The sequence below is a fragment of the Micropterus salmoides genome, unplaced genomic scaffold (assembly GCF_014851395.1).
Source record: "Micropterus salmoides isolate LMB-PRFRI ecotype aquatic unplaced genomic scaffold, ASM1485139v1 Ms_hic_scaffold_8, whole genome shotgun sequence".
Taxonomy (NCBI): domain Eukaryota; kingdom Metazoa; phylum Chordata; class Actinopteri; order Centrarchiformes; family Centrarchidae; genus Micropterus; species Micropterus salmoides.
The window spans coordinates 3908412-3933703 of record NW_024044570.1 but is presented as its reverse complement, the minus strand read 5'-3'; the positions used below and the strand labels follow the sequence as shown (position 1 = coordinate 3933703).

General features: G+C 39.7%; 2 protein-coding genes and 1 long non-coding RNA gene across 5 annotated transcripts; all 3 read left to right on the top strand.

The window, feature by feature from the left end:
• Nucleotides 1-357: 357 nt before the first annotated feature.
• On the top strand, nucleotides 358-3361 carry LOC119894275 (E3 ubiquitin-protein ligase TRIM21-like). The gene is made up of 2 exons (XM_038706944.1): nucleotides 358-527; nucleotides 1295-3361. Exon 2 carries the CDS (start codon nucleotides 1304-1306, stop codon nucleotides 2945-2947), a length of 1644 nt encoding a protein of 547 aa, XP_038562872.1. The 5' UTR covers nucleotides 358-527; nucleotides 1295-1303; the 3' UTR covers nucleotides 2948-3361.
• Nucleotides 3362-7950: 4589 nt separating this feature from the next.
• Nucleotides 7951-8506, top strand: LOC119894088. Its single transcript, XR_005442877.1, has 2 exons — nucleotides 7951-8019; nucleotides 8432-8506. It is a non-coding gene; the product is annotated as an uncharacterized LOC119894088 (long non-coding RNA).
• An 8150-nt stretch (nucleotides 8507-16656) lies between these two features.
• LOC119894210 (E3 ubiquitin-protein ligase TRIM21-like) lies at nucleotides 16657-23500 on the top strand. 3 transcript variants are annotated; one of them, XM_038706813.1, is made up of 3 exons: nucleotides 16668-16780; nucleotides 18864-19342; nucleotides 21642-23500. In XM_038706813.1, the coding sequence occupies exon 3, from the start codon at nucleotides 21651-21653 to the stop codon at nucleotides 23292-23294; it is 1644 nt and encodes a 547-aa protein (XP_038562741.1). In that variant the 5' UTR covers nucleotides 16668-16780; nucleotides 18864-19342; nucleotides 21642-21650; the 3' UTR covers nucleotides 23295-23500. The 3 variants fall into 3 exon arrangements, with proteins under 3 accessions (XP_038562740.1, XP_038562741.1, XP_038562742.1); XM_038706812.1 differs by lacking the exon at nucleotides 18864-19342 and having other exon boundaries at nucleotides 16657-16780; XM_038706814.1 differs by lacking the exon at nucleotides 16668-16780 and having other exon boundaries at nucleotides 16858-19342.
• Nucleotides 23501-25292: the final 1792 nt, after the last annotated feature.

Below are 25292 nucleotides of genomic sequence, written 5' to 3'. Positions count from 1 at the left end.
ATCATGTGTTCATCAGTTCATGTTGTTGTCTGAATGTCTGCTGACAGTCGGAGAACTCAGCACTGACCTTTGGCTGGTAGGAGTGGCACGACTCCCGCCGCCGCTGCACCTTCTGGGATTTCATCCTGTTGCACTTCACTGTGGCGTTATGTTCACTGCCATTAAGGAGGCCGCTCGCTGCTGAAGACCATTGTTTCAACATTTTTATAGTAGTTCAAATATTATACCTGAGTTTTGGTGCTGATAGCAAAATTACTTTTTAAAAACCTGAATCCAAGGAATATAAGCAGTTTGACTGACAAAAGACAAAGTTCCCAAAAGTTATACCTTACTTTTACACTGAGAGGAGGAGCAACAGTGAAAGAGGAGAGCTGCAACGTCACATTTCCTCAAATGAAATCGAAAGTGTGTCTAAGTGACAGCAGAGCTGCAGTCGAGACAAGTCTCTCTGTTTCTCTCTAAAGAAACTTTCAACTGAATCCATCAGGTTTTTCTCAACAAAACAGCAGAATCTCTGCCAAACCCTGGTGAGTACACGGCCCTACAAAGCCAAAATGCTCTGACTCAGTATTTGGTCAAAGTTTAGTTCAAACCAGAATCTGACTGTTTTACATCTGTTTTACCAGATAAAAGATATGATGTCAGAGATTTGTGTTAGTGTTGAAACAGTAAATATTATCAGCTGTACTTGTTTGGCAGAGACTCTGCTGTGTTGTTAAGTCAGTTTAACTTTTCTTTTCCTGAGAAACAGACTTGTCTCGACTGCAGGTCTGCTGACACTCAGACTAAAGTTTAGTTTCATTTTGATCATGTGAGACTTAAACTGTCGTGCTTTTCCAGTGCTGCTCCACCTCTTTCTGCTCTGCAGGTGAGGTTTTGCTGCCTTTCAGATTTGACCTGATTAGTGATGTTTTTCTTTTGGTAGAAGATGAATTTAGTTTGGAGCAAAGCACTGAAGGCTTTAAAGGGCACGTTGTGGTTACTGGAGACTTTTCACAGTTTAATTTTATTTTTCTTATACTGGAGTCTACAGCATGCTCTAACAGTCAAACAACAGAACAAAAGAGGTCAACACATGTAAGAACATCCTGTATCTATGGCTCAGTGGCTACAACACTCCCTTTACAGCAAACTTCACTTTTCAACCTTTTCACACCACATGTAACCTACAGAATGAGTTTCCACAAAGGACACAATGACTCTTTGCTCAAAGTTTAAGATAGTTCAAGTATCTTCAACCAAGTCCAGTTGCCTTAATTTTAACTGTCCATGTTTTCTCACTTCTTGTCCTCAGAGTGTGGATATGTCTGCTGCCAGCTGTCTGCTGACTGAAGATCAGTTTCTGTGCTCCATCTGTCTGGATGTGTTCACTGATCCAGTCAGCACACCATGTGGACACAACTTCTGTAAAACCTGCATCACTGAACACTGGAATATTAATGTCCCGTATCAGTGTCCCAACTGTAAAAAGGTTTTCTACTCAAAACCTGAGCTGCAGGTCAACACTTTCATCTCTGAGATGGCTGCTCAGTTCAGACAGTCAGCTCAACAGAAAGCCAGCAGCAGCAGCTCAGAGCAACAAGCTGCCAAACCAGGAGAAGTTCCCTGTGACGTCTGCACTGGAACCAAAGTGAAGGCCCTGAAGTCCTGCCTGGTGTGTCTGGCCTCCTACTGTGAGACTCACCTGGAGCCTCATCTGACAGCTTTACGCCTGAAAAGACATCAGCTGATCGACCCTGTGGAGAACCTGGAAGGCAGGATGTGTACGAAGCACGATAAACTGCTGGAGCTGTTCTGTAAGACCGACCAGATGTGTGTCTGCATGCTCTGCACTGTTTCAGACCACAAGACACATGATGTTGTTCCTCTGAAAGAAGAATATGAAGGAAAGAAGGCCGAGCTGGGGAAGACAGAGGCTGAAACTCAGCAGATGATCCAGAAGAGACGACTGAAGATTCAGGAGATCAAACGCTCAGTGGAGCTCAGTAAGGAAGATGCAGACAAAGAGATAGCAGGTGGTGTTCAGGTCTTCAGCGCTCTGAAGGAGTCTGTTGAGAGAAGCCAGGCCGAGCTCATCGACACGATCAAAGAGAAGCAGAGAGAGACAGAGAAACAGGCTGAAGGCTTCATCAAAGAGCTGGAACAGGAAATCTCTGAGCTGAAGAAGAGAAGCTCTGAGGTGGAGCAGCTCTCACGCTCTGAAGACCACCTCCACCTCCTCCAAAGCCTCCCGTCCCTGAACGCTGCTCCACCCACCAAGGACTGGACAGAAGTCAGCGTCCGTCCACCTTCATATGAGGGGACTGTGAGGAGAGCTGTGAATCAGCTGGAGGAGACGCTCAGTAAACAGATGAAGAAGCTGCTTGAGGCCGAGCTGAAGAGGGTCCAGCAGTATGCAGTGGATGTGACACTCGATCCTGATACAGCACATCCCTACCTCATCCTGTCTGATGATGTAAAACAAGTTAAACATGGTGATATAAAGAATAATCTCCCAGACAATCCAGAGAGATTTGATTATTGTGTTAATGTCTTAGCAAAGCAGAGTTTCTCCTCAGGAAGATTTTACTACGAGGTTCAGGTTAAAGGAAAGACTAAGTGGGATTTAGGAGTGGCCAGAGAGTCGATCAACAGGAAGGGAGTACTCACAGTGAGGCCTCAGAAAGGTTACTGGACGATATGTTTGAGGAATGAAAATGAGTATGAAGCTCTTGCTGACCCTTCAGTCAGTCTCTCCCTGAAGTCTCAGCCTGAGAAGGTGGGGGTGTTTGTGGATTATGAGGAGGGTCTGGTCTCCTTTTATGACGTTGATGCTGCAGCTCTTATCTACTCCTTTACTGGCTGCTGCTTCACTGAGAAACTCTACCCATTCTTTAGTCCTTGTATAAACGATGGTGGTAAAAACTCTGCCCCTCTGATCATCTCTCGTGTCAATCACACTGAGTAGAACAACCATTTGATTTTCTATATTTAATGTAATAAATGTACATTTGTTGCTGATGTACTCTGTACACTTTGATGTTGTTTCTGTAAATGTTTTTCTTTGATGTGTCACGTTGCTACAACACATCAATTTTACCGCTCTGATTGATTTGATCTAATGTCGTCTAATTTATTCTAATAACTGCATTTCGTTCCTTCAACACTGTGAAATCATCAGAAAACAATGTCCTCAGAAATAAGAAGCATTTACACGTTTCTTAAATGTCTGGCTGCCAAATTCTAAACTGTTTATATTCTTATCATTGTTTCTATAAGAAGTGTTGCATACTGGCCCAAATTACTGAGGAGCAGTTTATAAATGAGACAAAAGTCTTTTGTTTTTCTCTCTTTTTCTTTTAAATAAACAAAAGCAAAATAATGTTTTCATTGTCTGATTAAGTTATTTTGTTTTTGATTGGTATCAAAGCTGAAAAACAGCTGATGGTGTTTCTAATGACACCAAATCATGTGATTAAAAACACCATCAGCTGTTCTCAGACGTGACTCGAGCTGACGAGCTCCAATCCCCCATCACATCTGAGACAGTCTGCAGTGGAAGATAATGTGGTGTTATTTAAGGTTTGAGTTGTGTTTGAGCAGCTGATATGAACACTAAACCAGAGCTACTAGTTTGTAGAGAATAAGTGACACCTGAGGACGCCCTCTAGTGGAGTTCATAACAAACTGCAGCCTGTGGCCACATGAGGACGCGCTCTGAATAACTACACAGTCTGATGCTGCAGCAGATTACATGACTGCAGGAGCTCAATGAGATCTAAGTCTAACTGGTACAAGTACTCTGTCTAATATCACTGATGAGCTTTTTATGTGTTTTGTAGTTTTTTTATTCTCATTCTAAAATCTGCAACTTTACTTTGACTTAAGAAGTATTGTACTTTTAAAAAGGTAGAATCAGAGAGAAGCCCATTAATCTGCTGCTGTGGCCCAATCAGAAGGATTCTGAGGCAGGCAGGAAGTAACTAAGTACATTTACTGACATATAAAAGTAAAAAAATCAGGTTGCTATACTTTAGATTTTCCCACCACTACATCTAAGAGGAAATATGGTACTTTTTACTGCACTACATTTGTCTGTCATAGGCTACAGCTACATAGGGTTTGTATTAGCCTGTCAAGCCCATGCTAATACAAACCCATTCTCATTCAGAGATATACTTCACATTACTGCAATACTAGTATTAGTGACAATAACGCAGCTCCGTCACAGTTAATGTTATAGGAAGAGTCAGTCTGTCTGTCATATCAACTACATAGCTGTAATAGTTACAGCATGTGAATACTGCTATTAACAATGTTTTCTTTTTTTGTTTCTTCGTGTATTTTTCTGTAACATAAAGTAGACGTTATTTCCCACTTTTACCACAAGAGGCAGTATACTGTTTAGCGACTCATTTTAGGAGCAGTCACTGTAACGTTGGTGCTTTGCTGTGAGTCACCGCTGAATCTAACATTACAGACCATGTTTGACTGTCTGTACAGTCTGTGAATCCTTTCAGTAGTTTTCTTTGCCCCACGCTGAAGCAGAAATCATTCATTAGATTAATCGACTAATTGAAAAACCAATCGTTAGATTAATCTATTCTAAAAATAATTGTAATGCATGGAAATGTAATGGAAATAATAAATCATCAGGTACCTACTGATAACAACAAACAAAGTTTATTACAGTGTATTACACAGTCAGTGCTCATTACAAAACCCACAGTCCAACCACCAATAATTAAGTCATTATCTCAAATGTCAAGAGTCCATTTTTACTAAAGCCTCCTCTTCTGAATTCCAGCAAGCAAACGAGAAACTAAGTTTGACTTTAAATACAAACGCTGGCACTCCGGTTGGTGCTGCTGCAGCGCACTGGCTGTTACTCAGGATGGACTGGGCCTCGTCCACTCAGGAGGTTGGTTTGAAAGTAACAGTGACTCTGTCGTGTTTTACAGATCATCTGAGTGACCTGATGAAACTCATGTTTGAGGTGTTTCCGGACCCACCAGACTCACAGGTGAGTCTGTCATGCTTCAGTCAAGCAAAAGCAAAGCAAAGGCCTGAAGACACCACAGCGGCCAGCAGCATCAGGAAAATCTAAGCATCCCCAGGAAGATGCGTCATGAAGACCACTGTGACCCGGATGGGACATGATCTGGACAGTTTCTCTAAATGTTATGGCTTTGCTACTTTGTGCATTATAATAAAAATATATATATTTTCTATTTCACTGGCCATGAATAAAGTGCTTTATTTTTGAGGTTTTGGTGTTTTTTAAATTTACTATTACGGGACCAGTGGTTTTACAAAGATATCATGTTATCACAAAGCGTTGATGAAAAACTTTTACTAATGGTACTCAATGAGTCTGTAAGCAAGACATTTCTTATTTCACACACTTTATTATAGTGTTGACAGATCACAATATAAATTATTGGGCTTGACAGGCTAATACAAACCCTATGTAGCTGTAGCCTATGTAAACTTCTATGGGCTACTGCAGCAACAGTTACTCATTTGGCAGACACTTTTATCCAAAGCGACTTACATTTGAGGAACAACATACAAGCATCAACAGAGCTTCAAATACAGATCTACAACTGACAATACAGTTTTCAAGAGCTTGAAGTCAGAGAGTGACGCCCCTGCTCTGATGGCGTGTGGTAGCTCGTTCCACCATCGTGGTGTCACAGATGAGAACAGCCGGGACTGAGATTATATTGCTATTTTGTTAATTATGTGACATTCAATACAGCATAACGTTATTACTGCGGAGTGATGTTGTGCTATAGTTTTAACACAGCCCTACTGTAACTTTGCTAGTGTTTACAGCCAACAGCTGATGAGAGTTGTTCTGGGTCCACTTCAGAGGTCTGACAGGGTTCTACCGGGAGCCGAATTACCTCCAAGGTCATCTCCTCTCCAAAACAAACAGACCCGGTCATTAAAACATTAAAACACAGCCACGTAGAAACGTTAGCGTTAGCCCTGTGGTGTGTTTACAGCCAACAGCTGATCCAGGTCCACCAGAGAACGCAATGTAACTTTTCCTTTTTATTTACCAACAGAGCCGAGCTGTTGTTTCACAGCTCGTGACTGGTGAACAACCTGCCGTGTGTGAGAGCGATGTGCTCATGTGTGTTTCTCTCTGTCTGCAGAATCCGGACCTGATGTGGCCCATTTTGCGTCCAGACCTGCCAAACTGCTGCGTTTATATAATGTGTTAATATTTCTTTGTTCCTCTCTCTGTGCTGGAGTTCTTTAAGAACTTGGTGGCTTGATCCAGATTATTATTAAATTGGTTGAATTTTAATAGTGTGTGAGTGTGTTTATTCGTATAGTGTATCAAGCTTATTACTTCAATATATTTACTGCAAATCTGATATTAATATTTTACTCATGGATAGGCACGTTAGGCTGCTGTATAATGTGGTGCTAATTAGCAGAGTTTCAGGAGCGGGACCACACGTCAAGCACGTCATCGCCAGCATTTCCATAAATACCCACACGCCCTAAGTCCTCCCCTTCGCACTCGTATCCTGCATGGCCCTCGCATTCCGCAGACGAACCGAGACCAAGCAACATCGCGTCGAGCACGCTACGCTAAAATCCAATAACGCAAATTATTACCAGCTACTTCCATCCACTTACCTCTTCGAGAAGTGTCGTCACATCGCTATCCCCATCGGACGCTGAATTATTCGGACGGACTCGAGACATCTTCCATGTTCACGTCAGCAGACCCAGCACCAGAAGCCGAATTCTCTCCTCCGTCTCCACGCTTGAGACCCCGCTTTCTACAATCCTAAAGTCGGCCAGGGAGCGGGTGAGTCCAGCCTTAACGCCATCCACCTTCCACGGTCCACTTTCCTCAACAATCAGAAACATTGCACCCGAACAATCCCCTGCCTCTCATCAAACAGATGATCACAGCGTTTCCACGCGCCAGCGAGGTCCCGGGTCACACAGTCTTCACGAACAATCAAGACACGAACTATAGCTACTCTTCAGAAAACGGTTATAAATGTAACAATTCCGATTTAGAGAACAGACAATACAGCAAACTTTTCAAGCTATCATGTCAGCGTGCCATGCATTCAGTTCCGTCAACACAAGCTCCTTTCCAGGTGACGCATTACGCACGCCGTGACGTCAGCGCCACTGTTAGTCGGATAGTCGTTTCGATCGAACAGCCGTTTCAAAGCAAAGTCATTCCAAACAAACCGCAATTTAAACTAAAGTTGTTTTGAACGAACGATCGTTTCAAATTGAAGGGCTCTGGCACCGGGATGCCGCTCACTCCCAGTCATCACCAATCTGACTGCATCAGTCAGTTCGTTAGATAGAACCATCCAATTCGTGGTTGGAAACAGTTTCGGGCTAGCTTAGTCGGGTCATTAGGCACCGGGATGCAAAACCCCTCGCAGCCCACATCCATCAATCTCTGCAGGTCGCTCCAGTCTGGGATTCTGGCACCAGGAGCCAGGATCTCCAGCATCTCATCTTACCAGTCCAGCAACTACAGCTAGAAGCTCCGGCACTGGCACCCAGCGTTCCTCCATAGCCCTAACAGAACCAAGTTATTTCCATTTCTAATTTTGAAGCTCACTAGTTTACTCAAACACATCGTAAACTACATGATATCTTGTTCTTCCTATCATGCCTTTTCATCACCAACTGCCAACTAATAGATCCCTCGACGGGCACATCTACCCGAAAGGGAGAACATCCACCCAGCTGAGGGAACTCACTCCAAAAAGTTGCGCCCACCTTCTCCATACACTAAAACGATTACATGGCCATTATTCTAGATTCAGTCCCTGTAGAATAGAGCCATACTATTCAGCAACGCTCTGCTTATTTCCATGGCAAGGAACCCACCCAATCTCACCTGATCTCACTTACTCCTAATGAATGGTCTATTTTATAAGGTCCACCCATTTCCTTTGTTCTGGCTGGCAGCAATACAAACCACATGTGAGGGCCCCTCCTTCTCTGTGATTCAGATACACATCTATGGTTGTGCGTGATAACGTGAGTTTATTGCCTTTTTCATATTTGCTGTATCTTAATGGTTATTTGTGAACTGATTGAATGCTTGACTAGTATACATATTAGTGGATGCTATATTCCTCAGCGTGATTGTTTGCCTTGAGACTGCAGATATCACATTGTGTGTAAGTGCGCAGTGCACATGGTTTGTTAATTGTAGTTCTTAAGGAAAGGCAGAAAACAATATAACCTAGACCATGATGAAATTCTTATACGTAATTGCTAAATGAATGTCTTTATGTAGTACTTTATCATTTCTGTAGTGGTAGGCCTACCCTTCACCCTCTTTGGTTAGAGTACAAATGTTTGTTTGTTAGGCGCCTAGTTAAGTGTCATGTTATACATTAGTTCACTGTATTGTAATTCTTGTGTTTCTTTGTTTATCATTTTGTAGAAAACCATAACCTTCGAACCTCATCATCTCCTGTTGCTCATGTGTGAATAGTGGCAATAAATGGCTTAAACGGAACCATTTGTCCCTTCTGCATTCTTATCGATGTACCACGGTGATGTTCAAACTCCTGTGAACCAAATATAGAAAGATTTTACAGTCCCCAAGTCAGAGGCAGGGGTTTACCAAAAATCCACAGCGCTCCCAAGCCACAGCTTGCTTCAGTGGTCTAACCAGGGCCCACTCGACCATACAACCCTAACATGCCCCCCAAGCGGTTCCCGGTCTCATTCTAACCCATTGCCGCTGCTCCAAGCTCTCTGGTTTCTCCAACCTCTGGGTTCCAAGGTCTGCATAGAAACAGCAGGTCTTCCCAAGACCCTAGATTTCTAGGATTCACTCACACATTAATCTGGATTGAAAGCCCATGCAATCAGCATTTGATCACCAATTCCTCCTCGCATTGGCTCAAACTTCACCAACGGGACCGGTTCAACTTTTCACAAACAACCGTGACACCCCAAGATCCCAATCGTACGCCGCTGCCACATATTCTGCAGGTTTTTGGGGGTTCTACAAAGAAGACTAATTGCAGGAAAATGGTCCCCGAAACGCTACTACCAACAGCATAACCCTCTCTCGGGTTTCAGACTTGCTTCAAAGAACTTAGCCACCGTCACAACAAGCACAACACGACCTCCCCGTCATTCAATCTCGTCACCACTTCTCATTTCACCAACACACCCACAGTGGCAACAAAATACACTCCACTGAAGTCCATCTTAGCGGAAGCACTGGCTTCCAAACGCATTCCCGCATAACCCAACTTCTTAGAGGCACTCAACGTCAAGAGACATTTCAAGACCCCGGCAGCCTTCCTCTTACAGCAGACTCTCCGTCCGGCCTGCATCCACACCATCTGCGTCAGTTACAGCTTCCCTCACTTGACGCTGTCACGCTTCGCTGTCACGTCCATGCTCACTCTCTTCGGTTTCATTTCACTGCATCTCATGCCCGCAATTGAGTCATTCCTGAAACAACACCGCTTTCTACCAAAACGATCCGAAGTCCAGTCAATCGGGCCAGCTTACTTTCACCTTTTCTACATTTAATGTTGGAGTGCCAACTTTCTAAACTTCTTTTGTCACTATTGCAGTACATAAAGTTTCTGACTTTGCTTCCCAAAGAGGGCAAAATTGTATAATCCAGTGATGCAAGGAAGCAGATGTAAGAAGAAAAAATATCCGATGTTTTATTTGACAAAAAAAGACAAAATAAACGTCTCCAGAGTCCTAAATCCTGTGTTCTATCAAACATACTTACACACAGGTAACTTCAAAATGTCCTATTGATATACACGACGGTCAGAAAACTGTTGCTCCATGTCCTGCTTGGCTGACCCTTTTTTACTGCAGCACGTGCCAATAGGTGCTCTCACCTAATTTTTACTACACTTAGCTGCCTTTTATGGCACTTAGCGCTGAGTTAACAGGACAAACTTACGGGCACAGCTACACATGTTAATTCACTAAATACACACTAATAACATCTGTCTGGGACAAACAAAAGATAAAGGAAAATTTATAGAACTTATGAATATGAGATAATCCAAAATGTAATAAATGTATAGTTGTTGCTGATACGCTGCTGCTTTTTCAGATTCTGATCTATGCGTTTTTACTCCATTTATTTGTCTGTAATTGTTTTTCTTTGATGTGTCACGTTGCTACTTACTACTACAACACATCAATTTTACAGCTCAGATTGATCTAATGTCATATAATTTATTCTAATAACTGCATTACCTGCTTTCAACACTGTTAAATCATCAGAAAACAATGTCCTCAGAAATAAGAAGCATTTATACATTCCTTAAAGGCAGTTATTAGAATAAATTAGACGACATTAGATCAAACATTGACTGCAACATTTCATTGTCTGATCATTGTTTCTATAAGAAGTGTTGCACACTGGCAAAAATTACTGAAGAGCAGTTTAGAAATGAGACAAGTCTTTTGTTTTTCTCTTTTTCTTTTTAAATAAATACAAAAAGGTTTTATTGTGTCTGATTAAGTTTTTTTTTTTTCTTTTTCCATCTTGTTACACAAAGAAATTCAAAGAAGAAAAGTTCCAGAGAAGAAGGAGAGGATATTGATTCATGAACAAGTCCAACCCTCCTGCCTTGCCTGATTAGTTGGATGGAGGTCTGCTGATCTGATAAAGGCAGTTATTCTAAAAACTATTAAAACAGTTAAACTGAGTTTTTAGTATGAAAGATTGTTGGAAGTAACCACTGCAGATGAGAAACCGATCGAGTCACGTTTCAGTAATATCAGCTGTTCAAGGACATTTAAACAATCTTATTTTAGTATTTAGCCACGACAGTTGTCTTCATCATATTCTGCTCATTTTCAGGTTCAGAGTGTTATTTAGGGGTTGTACCAGAACAGGTTTACATGGTTTCATTTTCGAGGGCGTGCCACACTAGCTGCTAGGTGAGCATTATGATGCATGTTAGTGACACAGATATGTTACAGGAGTAAAGGCTGAACTACAATCCAGCTGTTTTCTGTGGGAGATGGTTACTCCCTTCAGGGTGGACTTTTTCACTTTGCAAACCTAGTGCATGCACAAAATATTTAAAACACAATAAAGGAAAGAGCAAAAGGCAGAATATGACCTCTTTAAGAGAGTCATGTGATGAAAATACTCTTCTACCAAGACTGAGAAATGATTTATACATTAAAATATAATAGCCTTTTCTCCCTTCTGCTGGTGAAGTAGCAGTAAAGTATTCATCCCTGATTTTTTTCCTGAGGTGGGGAAGTGTCTCCTGGAGGTGGACATGTTGGAGCTGCTGGGCCGTTTGACGAGAAGTCGACGTACGAGAACGTTGTGGAGGGGACGGGGAGCTTCGAGGAGGACACGAGTCTGCCTCAGGGCCACGAGACTGGAACCAGGAGAGAGGAGGAGGCCGAGGACACGAGCCCGGCTCAGGACAACCAGCGGGCCATGTAGAGTCTGAAAACTCTGTGACTCAGTGTTGACTTGTTTTTTTCTCTTCAGAGTTTCACAGAGCCAGGGAGGTGTGAGGCGGGATTTTTATAATATAAATGACCAGCACTCTCGGATTTCATTTCAACTTTGGACCGAGACATTTGGGTTTTGTCTGTTTAAAAAAAGAGAAAGAAGAGGGCAAATTAAATGATAATTCCTGCTCTTACATTAGGACACAAATGAAGTAATCTAAGTTTATTAATCACCACTTTGAGAGAATATTTCAGTCAGAAGTGTTCCTCCAGAGAGCCAGAGAGTTTTAATTATGTTAATCATCCGCTCCCCTGAAGGATAAATCCAATTAAACTTATACTAACAAGTACTATCTTTATCTGCCTAAACTATTATAAACACATAAGAGAGGTACTGTTACAGTGCACAGTGTTCCTCTCTGAAAAGTCTTCTAACATAAAAGATAAAATACAACAACGTGTCCTGATATGTGGAATTCAGTTGTTGTGTCTTTAGTCCCTGAAACGACAGCTACAGGGTTAAAATGCAGATTGCAAACCTCCACCTACGTAGCAGAATGTAGGTTATTTAAAGTTTAAAAATTAAAAAAACAATGTTTTTAAAAAAAAAAATTAAAAGGTTAAAAAGTAGAAGTACACGCTCATTTGACTGGTTCCAAATCAAATAGAAGATTAAAATTTAAGAATTGAATTTAAATCAAAGTAAGACTTGCTTGATTGTAAGCCAGAAATCAGTGGATAAAAAGTACACAAGAAGACAAATAAAATAAAATATTTCTGTACATTTTAACACCAAGAAAAGATTTTCATGGGATTTTTTCTAAATTTCAGGCCTTTAATTGAAGCCATTTTAGACTTCAGGACCTGCAGAAACATCAGTAATATTTATTAAAAAATTGTATTTAAATTGTTTATTTCATTCATTTAAAACAATGCAACGACAGCATTTAACATGAATGAAAAGGAGCAGAAAGAAGTAAAAACTTATGTCTGCCCCCTATCAACACAAAATCATTTACAGTTCCAATTCATTCGAGCTGTCTCATGCAGCCGTCTCTTTTTCTAAGACTTCAAAACACAAAATTACATCAATAAAATTGATCTGCTATTTTGCAGTATTATATTTCTGCAGCATTGATTTTTTAACATACTTCTTAAACACATAAATGGACTTAGAAGTTTTAATTTTACAATCAAGGCTGTTGCACAAACTGACTCCTTCAATTGTGATACATTTTTTCTTTACAACCTGGGTTTTGTGAAAACCTCAGTACCTTTTAGTTCATTTATATTTTTCCTCTTGGTGAATCTGTTTTGCAAATTGTTTGGTAAGCTTTCCAGATGAGCTTTATACATGGTTTTTAGAAGGTTATATTCTACTAATTCACTAAATTTCAGAGTTTTTAGTTGTATGAATAGCGGATTAGTTGGATCTCTGTATCCGCTTCCACTGGTAATTCTAATCGCTCTTTTCTGTAAGAGTAAAATTGGATTAATGTATATTTTGCAGGCACTTCCCCACACTTCAATGCAATAAGTCAGATATGGAACAATCAATGAATTATACAACAAAAACAATGCATTCTTATTTAGAGAATCTTTGACTTTATACAGCAAACCTATTATTTGGGATACCTTTGATATTATCAATATGTGATTTCCATGTCAAATGTTCACTAATCATGACACCTAGAAACTTAATCTCATGTGCCCTTTCAATTTCCAATCCATTGATTAACAACGACGTTTCAACATTTCTTTTTACTAAAAAATATCGTAAATTTAGTTTTGCTGATATCCAGGGACAATCTATTGGCATTGAACAACTTCATAATTTCCGCAAAACAGAATGGACCTAAGTATCTGAGACTCAAACACAATATAATTTACATATAGAAGAAAAAGTATAGGTCCTAGGACCGATCCTTGTGGTACCCCACAAGTTATGTTACAATTTTTAGACTTTGTGTTTTCAATTTCGACAATTGTTTTTGTTTTTTAAATAGCTGGGAACCCATTGGTATGCCACACCTGATACTATATTTATATAATTTATTCAATAATATCTTGTGATCCAGCGTATCAAATGCTTTTTGAAGATCCACAAAGATACTTATTAAATAGTGCATTTTATCTATAGCATTGGTAATTTCCTCAGGTAGTTCCATAATTGCTGAAGCAGTTGAATGATTAGGACGAAACCCATACTGACTTACTTAAAATCTTAAAATCATTTAGAAATTTATTCAGTCTAATAGCAAATAACTTCTTCAGAATTTTAGAGAACTGTGGAAGTAATGATATTGGTCTATAATTAGAAAATTCAGATTGTCTGGAAATATCCCTGAAGTAAATGACAAATTACAGATATAGGTAAAAGGCTCAATAATCACATCAATAATTTGCTTTATCAATACCATATTCATATCATTATAATCATTTGATTTTTTATTGGCACACTTCTGGATAATTGTCACTAGCTTGTATACTTTCAAGAAAAACACTGCTAACATTATCTGGTATTGTGCCACCATTGGTATTTGTTGTAACAAAGTAGGGCCAATATTTACAAAGTAATTATTGAATTCATTGACAATTTCAAGTTTGTTACAAATATCAACATTGTTCTTTGTAAACTGATTTGGAAATTTTGTTTTTACCTTAACATAACAGAATTTATAATACGTTTGTATTATTCTTATTTTTATCTAACAATTTAGTATAGTAATCCTTCTTTTGCCTTCTTATGATTCAAACTAATTTGTTTTTATATTTTTTATACCTAATTTCAGCATCTTTGGTTCTTGCTCTTAAAAACAATCGGTACAAATAGTTTTTTTTCTTACTGGCATTTTTCAGTCCATTTGTCATCATAGATTCTTAACAGTATTTTTCTTGGTAAGAACATTTGCTTTGGTTATTTTACAATTTTTATCATATAGATTATTTAATATTGTCATGAAAACCTCATATGCAGTATTTACATTATCTGTGTACACTCTATCCCAACTGTTTCTTCAAATCTTCTCTGAAGGCCTCTAAAGCCTTACTAGATTATTCTCGAATGAAGGTTGTAAATTCATCTTGTACAGTGTCGTAAGATTTTTTCTCAGATTATAAATACAGGGAGATGATCACTCACATCTGTCATAAATATACCACTAATTAGTTTACCACGTATATTTGTAAATATATTGTCAATAATAGTTGTACTATGTGTGGTCACCCATGTTGGTTTAGTTATCATTGGATATAGATCTGTACTTATCATGCAATTCTTAAATTCACTTGATAATAAAATCACAAGTTTGCACAGTATTATTAACTTGTTTTAACAATTAACACTGCTTAGGAAACTTTGTCTTTTTAATGTGACGTTAGTGTCATCGCAGTTGTCCAGCAGGTTGCGACGTCACTGACTGTGTGCAGAGTGTGAACATGCAGCTGCTGTGAATCTGTGTTCCTGCAGTCTGTTAACAGCAGGACGGTCCGACTGACCAATGAAGAGACTTGATGTTAAACAGCTGCTGAATCTGAAAGAGCTGCAGACTTTAGTGTCACGTGAGTCTTTGAACGCTGCTTCAGAGGTTTATCAGGTTTAATGTTGGCCTCAAACACATCAGTTATCAGTTGAACGCTCCTGTACATGAACTGTATTTCCTGCTGAAGCTCCGCCCTCCTGTGACCTCACGTGATGACAGAAACATGGAGGTTATATAAATGTATTTACCTTTAACCTTCTGTTTGCCAGCTGTCAGTCATGTGCTGAAGTAAAACTGTATGAAGCTGTAGGAGGCTCGCTCGTCACAATTTGTTGGATGCTGTTTTACTGGAGTCACGTTTCCTGGATCTCTACAACTCAGCTGGAAAGTACAACACATGTTCAACAAAGAAGAAGAAGTTTAGAGTAAGTTAACCTGAACGTCTTGTTTTTGACCTTCAGTGGTTTAACTTCTCACCTTGCTGCAGTGATGTACAGGTGTACTCCAGGACCATATTTTTGTTGGTTTACTGAAAGTTGGATCTGAGACTGTCGACCGTGACGACAATATGCTCCACTAAATAATCTGACTAGAAAAAGAAGTTTAATTTGACCTTTTAGAGAAAATAATTACCAGTGGAGGTATAACTTTCTCTTTTTCCCTCCACTCAACTAAAAGAGCTGACAGACGTGTAAAGGTCACCTGAGGTCGTCGTGTCCTCAGCGGCACATTTGACACTTTAATACAAACACACCTGTCGTCATGAACAAACTGCAGTCTGTGTTTTATTAAAGCGTCTCTTTTATCAACAGACGCTGGTGATTCTTCTTTCTGTGAATGAAGTAGTTAAAACTAGCTCCACCTCGACCAATGACAACATTAAAGTACCGCTTACATATTAATATATCAATAATAATGATCAATACTATAATAATAAAACACTGACAGTAGCCACTCTGCATCAGTACTTTTACTTTTGATACTTTAAGTACATTTTGTGTACTTTTACTTGGACGCAGGAGTTTTACCTGTAATGGAGTATTTTTATACTGTGGTACTGCTACTTTTACTTCAGTATATGAGTTGAATCCTTCTTCCATCACTGGTTACTGCCTGTAAATATTTAGTGAACACATTTCTACAAAGGAGCAGCTGGTTGGAGGAAAGTGTTTTCATTTAGTGACGCATAAACCTGCAGGAGGATGAGTGTGATCAGCTGCTGCAACTGGCTGCTGTCACTGTTGTTTTAACTTTTCACTCTGAAGCCGTTTAACAGTCGTCCGCTGCTTCAGAGTCCAAAATCATCAACAGTTCACTTCATCATGTGTTTATCATATTGTTGTCTAAATGTCTGCTGACAGTTGGAGAACTCAGCACTGACCTTTGGGTGGTAGGAGTGGCACGACTCCGGCCGCCGCTGCACCTACTGGGATTTCATCCTGTTGCACTTCACTGTGGGGTTATGTTCACTGCCATTAAGGAAAACAGACCACTCACTGCTGAGGAACATTGTTGTCAACATTTTTATAGTAGTTCCAATATTATACCTGAGTTTTGGTGCTGATAGCAAAATTACTTTTTAAAAACCTGAATCCAAGGAATATAAGCAGTTTGACTGACAAAAGTTCCCAAAAGTTATACCTTACTTTTACACTGAGAGGAGGAGCAACAGTGAAAGAGGAGAGCTGCAACGTCACATTTCCTCAAATGAAAGTGAAAGTGTGTCTGAGCAACAGCAGAGCTGCAGTCGAGACAAGTCTCTCTGTTTCTCTCTGAAGAAACTTTCAACTGAATCCATCAGGTTTTTCTCAACAGAATAGCAGAATCTCTGCCAAACCCTGGTGAGTACACGGCCCTACAAAGCCAAAATGCTCTGACTCAGTATTTGGTCAAAGTTTAATTTCATTCAAAATCTGACTGCTCTGTTTTACCAGATTAAACATATGAAAAACTTAAGCTAATTTACCGCTTTTTTCCAACCTGTTTCTGGTATTAATTAAAATCTGAGCTCAACTCAGACAGTAAGTTCCTCTCAGGGCGGTAGCCTTTTTTAACTGAGCTCCATCGGTGGCTGTGGGGGTTGTAGAGAGACGCTGTTACAGTTTCCTGCAGTCCAGAGCAGCTTCCTTCTTTTCTTCTGCACATTTAATGTGTCTGATTCTCCGCTCTCTGTATCATCATCTTCTCTCTCTGCGCCTCCTCTTTGTCCAACTGACTCTCTGGTCTAAAGGTCTTTAAATTAAATTTACTATGCGATGTGACAGAGGTTGCCCTAAAACATGATGTAAAACCACAGGGAACAAAAGGCAGAGTGATCCACCTCGACTTGTTCAGTGTCAGAAAATCCACCAAACAAACAAACTCAGTCTGACCTTTGGAAAATTTGCTCAAAGCAGGAAATTGACAGGAAGCTCAGTTAGCGGACTCTGGCGTGCTCGTTGCCTCACGTCATATCTGCTCCAGCCTTCAGCTGAACTACATGAAAAGTTTTCAGATCAACTTTAACAGTGAAACAACACTAGCTAACACTCTACACTGCAGACCAGTCACATATGTTTCCCCAAATGTTTAATTATGGCTGGTTACTATGACAACTAATTAATGCGAGCCAGAATTACGCCTGGGGGAATTTGGTTATCCATTATTCATATAGTATACAGACCTGCACAAACACCATATTTATCACGTTTAACATGTAACATGAACGCCTGACGTCACTAAATCATACTGATTAACTCTTCCAACTTTAAAACCTGATGAGTTAGTTCAACTCAAACTATTTGAGGAAACCGACTGCCCTAAACCAGTTAAGTTTATTAACTCAAACAATTTAAATAATCTTTTGAATTGTGTCCAAGTAACTCACGTACTTATTGTTATGGTAAGTTGGGTAAATAAAGTGTATAGTACCAGTTCTATTCAGTTAATTCAACTTAAATCTATGAAGTATTCTGCACTCAAATGATGCATTTCTCCAAACTTGTTAAAAATGTGTTATTAGAATTTATATGATTTAAGTAAGACTAAATTAAATCCATCTTCTTTACACAAATGTTACCCCTTACGTTTTATTTACTCAGTTTATTTCCACTAAAGCAAATTATTATGTTTTAGTTCTGACAACTTTAAAATCTGTTGCGGCTACACAATTAATTTGAGGAAACCGATTGCCTTAAACCTTTTAAGTTGCATTAACACAATATAAACACACACGTCTGACACTAAACTTTAACTATTTATTTAGTTGAATGCTAAACATTCATGACTGAATTACGTATCAATGTTAAAACATTTCAATGTCCACAGCTTTCAACAGAAAGTGTATGTTGAAAAAACTGTTAAATTAAAATAATATAAATAAATTAATTGTGGTAATACAGTATTTGAACTGTCGTTTATCGTGTCACATACAGTGTGCTACTGTATACTAGTATTTTTGAATTTGCTTAGTTTTAGTTTATCTGATAAATATGAAAAATAAAAAAAAGTTACAATTCAAGTTAAAGAAATAAAACATAGAATATTTATCTCAATGATGACAGTACACCATCTGATCATTTCAAACAACTGTAATAAACTGTTCTGGGAAAGGTTTTGTACCAAATAATGTGTCATTTGTGAGGCAACATTTAGAAAGAAAGAAAATTTACCTCACAACATTTGAAGGAAATTTAGAGAAACTCTTTAGAGCGTCTTTATTATTACTAAATATAGAATTGTAAAGTGAGTTTTAATAGTCAGATTTTGATAGAAGTATACACAGCTAGACTCATAAAACCTTTTGTAGTGTAAAAATGTGTATGTCATACCAGCTGAGGTCCAATATTTTCAATAACTGATCGTACTTTTTCTACTGGCACAAAAATACCTGTAAACTGAAAGATTTACAACACTATTAATTTGTGCTTGTGTTTCTCCCTCCAGGTGAAGTAAACCGACCCATTTGTAATTATGTAGACAAGTACCAGTTTCAACACACAACAATCTAAAGAGAAAGCAGTTTTTGGCATGCAAGCCAAAATATAATTTTCAGAACACTGCTTATCTTCAACAACAGAACCTGTGGACACCTTTACTCTAGCTCTTTTCTCAAGCCATGTAACTTAGGTTTGAGCTGCTTAAGGTTTAAAAGTACAGCCTGGACAAACTCAAAGAAGCCACTTAGTTTCTCAGGATAGCTCAAATGGAGAGCATTTATCAGTCCAAAAATAAATAAATCACCAATGAATCTGTCCAAGATATGTGAGACAGTACAACCTGAGCCTCAAGCACGATTGACACTGGTGAGTTTCAAAGGGAACTCCTGCAGGCACCTCCTCTTCATTGACTGCTGCCACCAGAGCCACTGCTCCCTCCTGGATTGCCCCAACTCATCCTAAAAAAGGAATACATGATTAGTTTGTGTGAGTGTAACTGTACAAATCATCAAGCTTACAAAAAGCCTAAAGATTTGTCCATGCAGGTATAGCAATTTTAGTGTAAGCTTAACCAAAAATATGCTGGGCCATAATTCCATGAATTATTTCAGCTAGTGATCAGTTTACAGAAAAGGTTTTTCTTTTTAACTGCTTCATGACATAATCAAGGCTACTCTGATCATTTAAAATACAATGATATTTCTAAGAATCTGGACTTAATGTAGAAGAGTTTAGAAGAGCACAAACAAAATACTTTATTATTTTATACACTTGTGTTCCAAATTGGGGATCAGATAATCTGTTAAATTTGTCTCTGTGATGAGTAGGACGATTACAGATTTTGTTGGTATGATCATAGTTAGAGAAATAATCACGGTTTCACGATTATCACATATATTATGCATTAATTAATTCAACAACACTAGTTCTTACTTAAGTTGATTTTCAATATCTAATTACATTAACAATTATACGTCTATTATTCGTTCATATAAGATGAATATTAGCTTTATTTATCCCCCAGGGGAAATTGTTACTGAGAAGGGGAATAAACTGAACTGTGTCATCAACTCTCAAGTTTTAGTGAAAATTAAATTAAGAACATCTCTCATGCAGTGTTACAGTATTAATAACTGAAATGCAGGCGATTGGTAACCTACAGTCCTGGAAGTTTAGAAGCTCCTGATGTTATGTTAGTGTTTTACACCTGGCAACATTTTCTCAACACAAACAGGAGGAGGCAACAGGATGTAACTTTAATGTTCAGTAGGGCTGGGAGAAGGGTCCAGCTGCAGCTTCAGACAAACCATAGACTGTATATAAAAACCAGACAAACGTGACGGAAGTTGAACATCACGTTTTGTGCGCGGTGTCTTCTGGGACAAACCATATTTGGAAGTTCAAATTCCGTCACGTTTTTCTGCGGTCTGCGGGCTGCAGCTGGATATATATATATATATATATATATATATATATATATATATATTCCAATTATTTTATTTTTAAAGATTCATATCAAACATACAACAAGGCACATTGCATTCATATCACGGAGTACCATATTGATAATTTTCCAAGAAAAGAAAAGGAAAGAAAAAATAAAATAATAATAATAATAAATAAATAAAAGGGACAAACAAGGATAAATAAAGGGAAAAGAAAACAAGGGACTCAGCAGTAGACACTAGGAGATGAGTTTCCATAAGTATTCATGAAAAAGTAGGGGGTTTTTTTGTTTTGCAACATTTCAGGGATTCTTTATACAGAATTATATCATTTAGAAAGGCATTAAAGACGGGGGATGTTTTAAGAAATTTACATTTGTGTATGAAGTATTTTGCCATTAAAATCAGATTATTCATTCCAAATTCAGTTCTTTGGTTCTCCATTTGAAGTCCAAATTTAACATATTCATATGTTAAAATTGGGATATTTTGTGTATTGTCCAGAAGGTCTGTACAAACATTCACATCCACATTAAATCTTTGATGCAGGAAGTTGTTACATGGATAAATCTCATTCATCACTTTGAAGTGAACTTTTACCTCTGTTGAAACAGGAAAAGAAAGGTAACTGGTTCTTATCTTCACTATACAATTGCTGGTAAATTTCTGGAAGATATGTTTTCTCTTGAGTGGTGAGGGGAAGCAGATCGAAGTGAGGACATTTCTAAAAAATGTATGATTACATTTATTTTTATCTAAGAAATTACATGTATCTATGAGTAACGTGGGCTCAGAGTATGTTAACATACCTTTTACTAAAGTGATCAGAGCTTGTGGGATTGCCTGAATTACTGTTTTAAATTGCCTCTCAGTGCACATCAAACTGTATTTCCGAATGAAGACATCATATCTTAAGAAGTTACCACAATTATCTAATAAATGAACAATCGACCAGACACCTTTTTCCATCCATTCACCGTAGAAAAAAAGATTTCCTCTTAATTAATATACTTCTGTTATTCCATATTGGGACGTTGTGAGGAGTAAAGTTACGTTTGTATATGAGTTTCCAGTAGTGGAGAACCTTCTTAATTAATTTGTCGGGTATATCCAATGAGTAGGCTGGAAAGGTTAGTCTTGACAAGCTTTGCATTTTAGTAAGTAAAATGCGTCCAAAAACAGATAAGTCTCTTTGAAGCCAACTGTTAAGAATAGCTCTATTGTTCTGAATGATATTTTCTATGTTGGATGTTTCTCTAACCTTTTTATCTTTGGAAATTATAATACCTGCCAAAAACAGAAGATATGTAATTATAGCTTATCTCACTTGTTGTCCTCAGAGTGTGGATATGTCTGCTGCCAGCTGTCTGCTGACTGAACATCAGTTTCTGTGCTCCATCTGTCTGGATGTGTTCACTGATCCAGTCAGCACACCATGTGGACACAACTTCTGTAAAACCTGCATCACTGAACACTGGAATATTAATGTCCCGTATCAGTGTCCCAACTGTAAAAAGGTTTTCTACTCAAAACCTGAGCTGCAGGTCAACACTTTCATCTCTGAGATGGCTGCTCAGTTCAGACAGTCAGCTCAACAGAAAGCCAGCAGCAGCAGCTCAGAGCAACAAGCTGCCAAACCAGGAGAAGTTCCCTGTGACGTCTGCACTGGAACCAAAGTGAAGGCCCTGAAGTCCTGCCTGGTGTGTCTGGTCTCCTACTGTGAGACTCACCTGGAGCCTCATCTGACAATGGCAGGCCTGAAAAGACATCAGCTGATCGACCCTGTGGAGAACCTGGAAGGCAGGATGTGTACGAAGCACGATAAACTGCTGGAGCTGTTCTGTAAGACCGACCAGATGTGTGTCTGCATGCTCTGCACTGTTTTAGACCACAAGACACATGATGTTGTTCCTCTGAAAGAAGAATATGAAGGAAAGAAGGCCGAGCTGGGGAAGACAGAGGCTGAAACTCAGCAGATGATCCAGAAGAGACGACTGAAGATTCAGGAGATCAAACGCTCAGTGGAGCTCAGTAAGGAAGATGCAGACAGAGAGATAGCAGGTGGTGTTCAGGTCTTCAGCGCTCTGAAGGAGTCTGTTGAGAGAAGCCAGGCCGAGCTCATCGACACGATCAAAGAGAAGCAGAGAGAGACAGAGAAACAGGCTGAAGGCTTCATCAAAGAGCTGGAACAGGAAATCTCTGAGCTGAAGAAGAGAAGCTCTGAGGTGGAGCAGCTCTCACGCTCTGAAGACCTCCTCCACCTCCTCCAAAGACTCCCGTCCCTGAACGCTGCTCCACCCACCAAGGACTGGACAGAAGTCAGCGTCCGTCCACCTTCATATGAGGGGACTGTGAGGAGAGCTGTGAATCAGCTGGAGGAGACGCTCAGTAAACAGATGAAGAAGCTGCTCGCTGAGGCCGAGCTGAAGAGGGTCCAGCAGTATGCAGTGGATGTGACACTCGATCCTGATACAGCACATCCTGCTCTCATCCTGTCTGATGATGGAAAACAAGTAAACTGTGGTGATGTAAAGAAGAATCTCCCGGACAATCCAGAGAGATTTGATTATTGTCCCTGTATATTATCAAAGCAGAGTTTCTCTTCAGGAAGATTTTACTACGAGGTTCAGGTTAAAGGGAAGACTGAATGGGATTTAGGAGTGGCCAGAGAGTCGATCAACAGGAAGGGAAAAATCACAGCGAGTCCTAAGAAAGGTTACTGTATGATATGTTTGAGGAATGAAAACAAGTACCAAGCTCTTGCTGACCCTCCGGTCATTCTCTCTCTGAAGTTTCAGCCTGAGAAGGTGGGGGTGTTTGTGGATTATGAGGAGGGTCTGGTCTCCTTTTATGACGTTGATGCTGCAGCTCTTATCTACTCCTTTACTGGCTGCTGCTTCACTGAGAAACTCTACCCATTCTTTAGTCCTTGTATAAACAAGGGTGGTAAAAACTCTGCCCCTCTGATCATCACCAGTGGAACAGCCATTTGATTTTCTACAATTAATGTAATAAATTTAAATTTATTGCCGATGTGCAGTTTTTCAACACTGTTAAATCATCACAAAACAACGTCCTCAGAAATAAGAAGCATTTACACGTTCCTTAACTTTTTATTGTCTGATCATTGTTTCTATAAGAAGTGTTGCATACTGGCACAAATTACTGAAGAGCAGTTTATAAATGAGACAGAAGTCTTTTCCTTTTCTCTTTTTCTTTTTAAATAAACAAAAAAAATAATGTTTTTATTGTGTCTGATTAAAGGGGCATTATGGAGTTTTCAGCGGCCACTAGCGGTGCGGTTTTAAGATTGCAACCAGGCGTGTGCTCGCTTGAACTCATGAGCGAGCATAATCCCAAACACAAACGCTTTCATACAGAAATCCTGCAATAAACGCAGAAGCACCAGCACGCAGGCTGTGGCTTTTCACTCAGACATGTTCAGGCTCTGTTACTTCAGTGTTCCCGGCTCAGAGGCAGAACAACGCCGGCTCCGTACATTTCATTCAGCGCAGCGATAGTTTTCAGTCACGTGACATGAGCGGTGCCCTGGAGGGCAAAACAACAGACAAACACCGCAACTTCCCCGTAGAGACGCCGCAGTCACATTTTATGTGGATCAGCTTTCAACTTAAGAAAAAGAAAGATATGAACAAAAAGTGTTGGGCATATCTGATCCATAGAACGTTACAGCATCCACTGCCGCATTTCTACAGTTAAAAACCGCCAGGTCCCTGCCGCCGCTCGACTGCGGTAATGTTTACTTTTACCTTCTGGGGAATCCCTCACCTAACACAGCCCAGGCTTGTCTCCTCCTCGATTAGTGCATCCAAAAGCACAACAACCATCCAGCATTTTGGCAGCACAAAAAGTAGGCTAACAAACTCAAAGTAACAGTGTCTCACTTGCTTCCTGGTTGGCAGGCAGCAGAAAATAACGTCTTTTTTGCTCTCCAAGGGAGCAAAAACTATACTCCCGAAAAAAAAAATATAGATAGAGACAGACCGACAGACAGGGTGGCAGCTTCACATGTTGGAAACTCAGGTAAACTCCCACTGCAATGTTACAGTAAGATTTTTATCAGCTTGAGGTTGAACTAATCCATGCTCGTTACCAGTGCTTGAAGTGGGGCGGTACACTCCGGTACGCAGCACCGACACCTCCACATTTTACTCTTTGGCGCACCGGGACTTCTTCCAAGCTGCCGTACTCTCCTCTGCCTTCTCCATATCAGGTTCTCTGGGCAAGTATATCCAGCTGCAGCCTGCAGACCTGATGGAAGTTTTGAGGCGAGAAATAAACTGTGTAGATTTTGAATATCGGCAGTTTTCCAAAAAATGATGGCGAATCAAAAATGTGTTCAAATGTTTTCGGAGTTGAGAAACTTCTGCAAGAGCCGAACATGGTGCCGACGGGTGTCAGTGACGTTACCGGAGTCTGCACAGCAACACAATGGAGGTTAACCTTATCTCCGGCCGATGTGTGGCGCTGTAGGGTTAACTGGTCGACATGCATACAATCAATAACTTTAGACACACACTCATTGTGGATTGACACCCGAGAGTGGAACCAGGAGAGAGGAGAGTTGACCACATTTGACACTTTAATACAAACACACCTGTCGTCATGAACAAACTGGAGTCTGTGTTTTATTAAAGCGTCTCTTTTATCAACAGACGGTGGTGATTCTTCTTTCTGTGAATGAAGTAGTTCAAACTAGCTCCACCTCGACCAATGACAACATTAAAGTACCGCTTACATATTAATATTTCAAGGATCTGGAGCAGCTGGTTGGAGGAATGTGTGTTCATTTAGTGACGCATAAACCTGCAGGAGGATGAGTGTGATCAGCTGCTGCAACTGGCTGCTGTCACTGTTGTTTTAACTTTTCACTCTGAAGCCGTTTAACAGTCGTTCGCTGCTTCAGAGTCCAAAATCATCAACAGTTCACTTCATCATGTGTTCATCAGTTCATATTGTTGTCCAGGCAC

Bases quoted from the DNA above. Each gene is read 5' to 3' on its own strand.
- LOC119894275 (XM_038706944.1), top strand. From the start codon at position 1,304: ATGTCTGCTGCCAGCTGTCTGCTGACTGAAGATCAGTTTCTGTGCTCC.
- LOC119894210 (XM_038706812.1), top strand. From the start codon at position 21,651: ATGTCTGCTGCCAGCTGTCTGCTGACTGAACATCAGTTTCTGTGCTCC.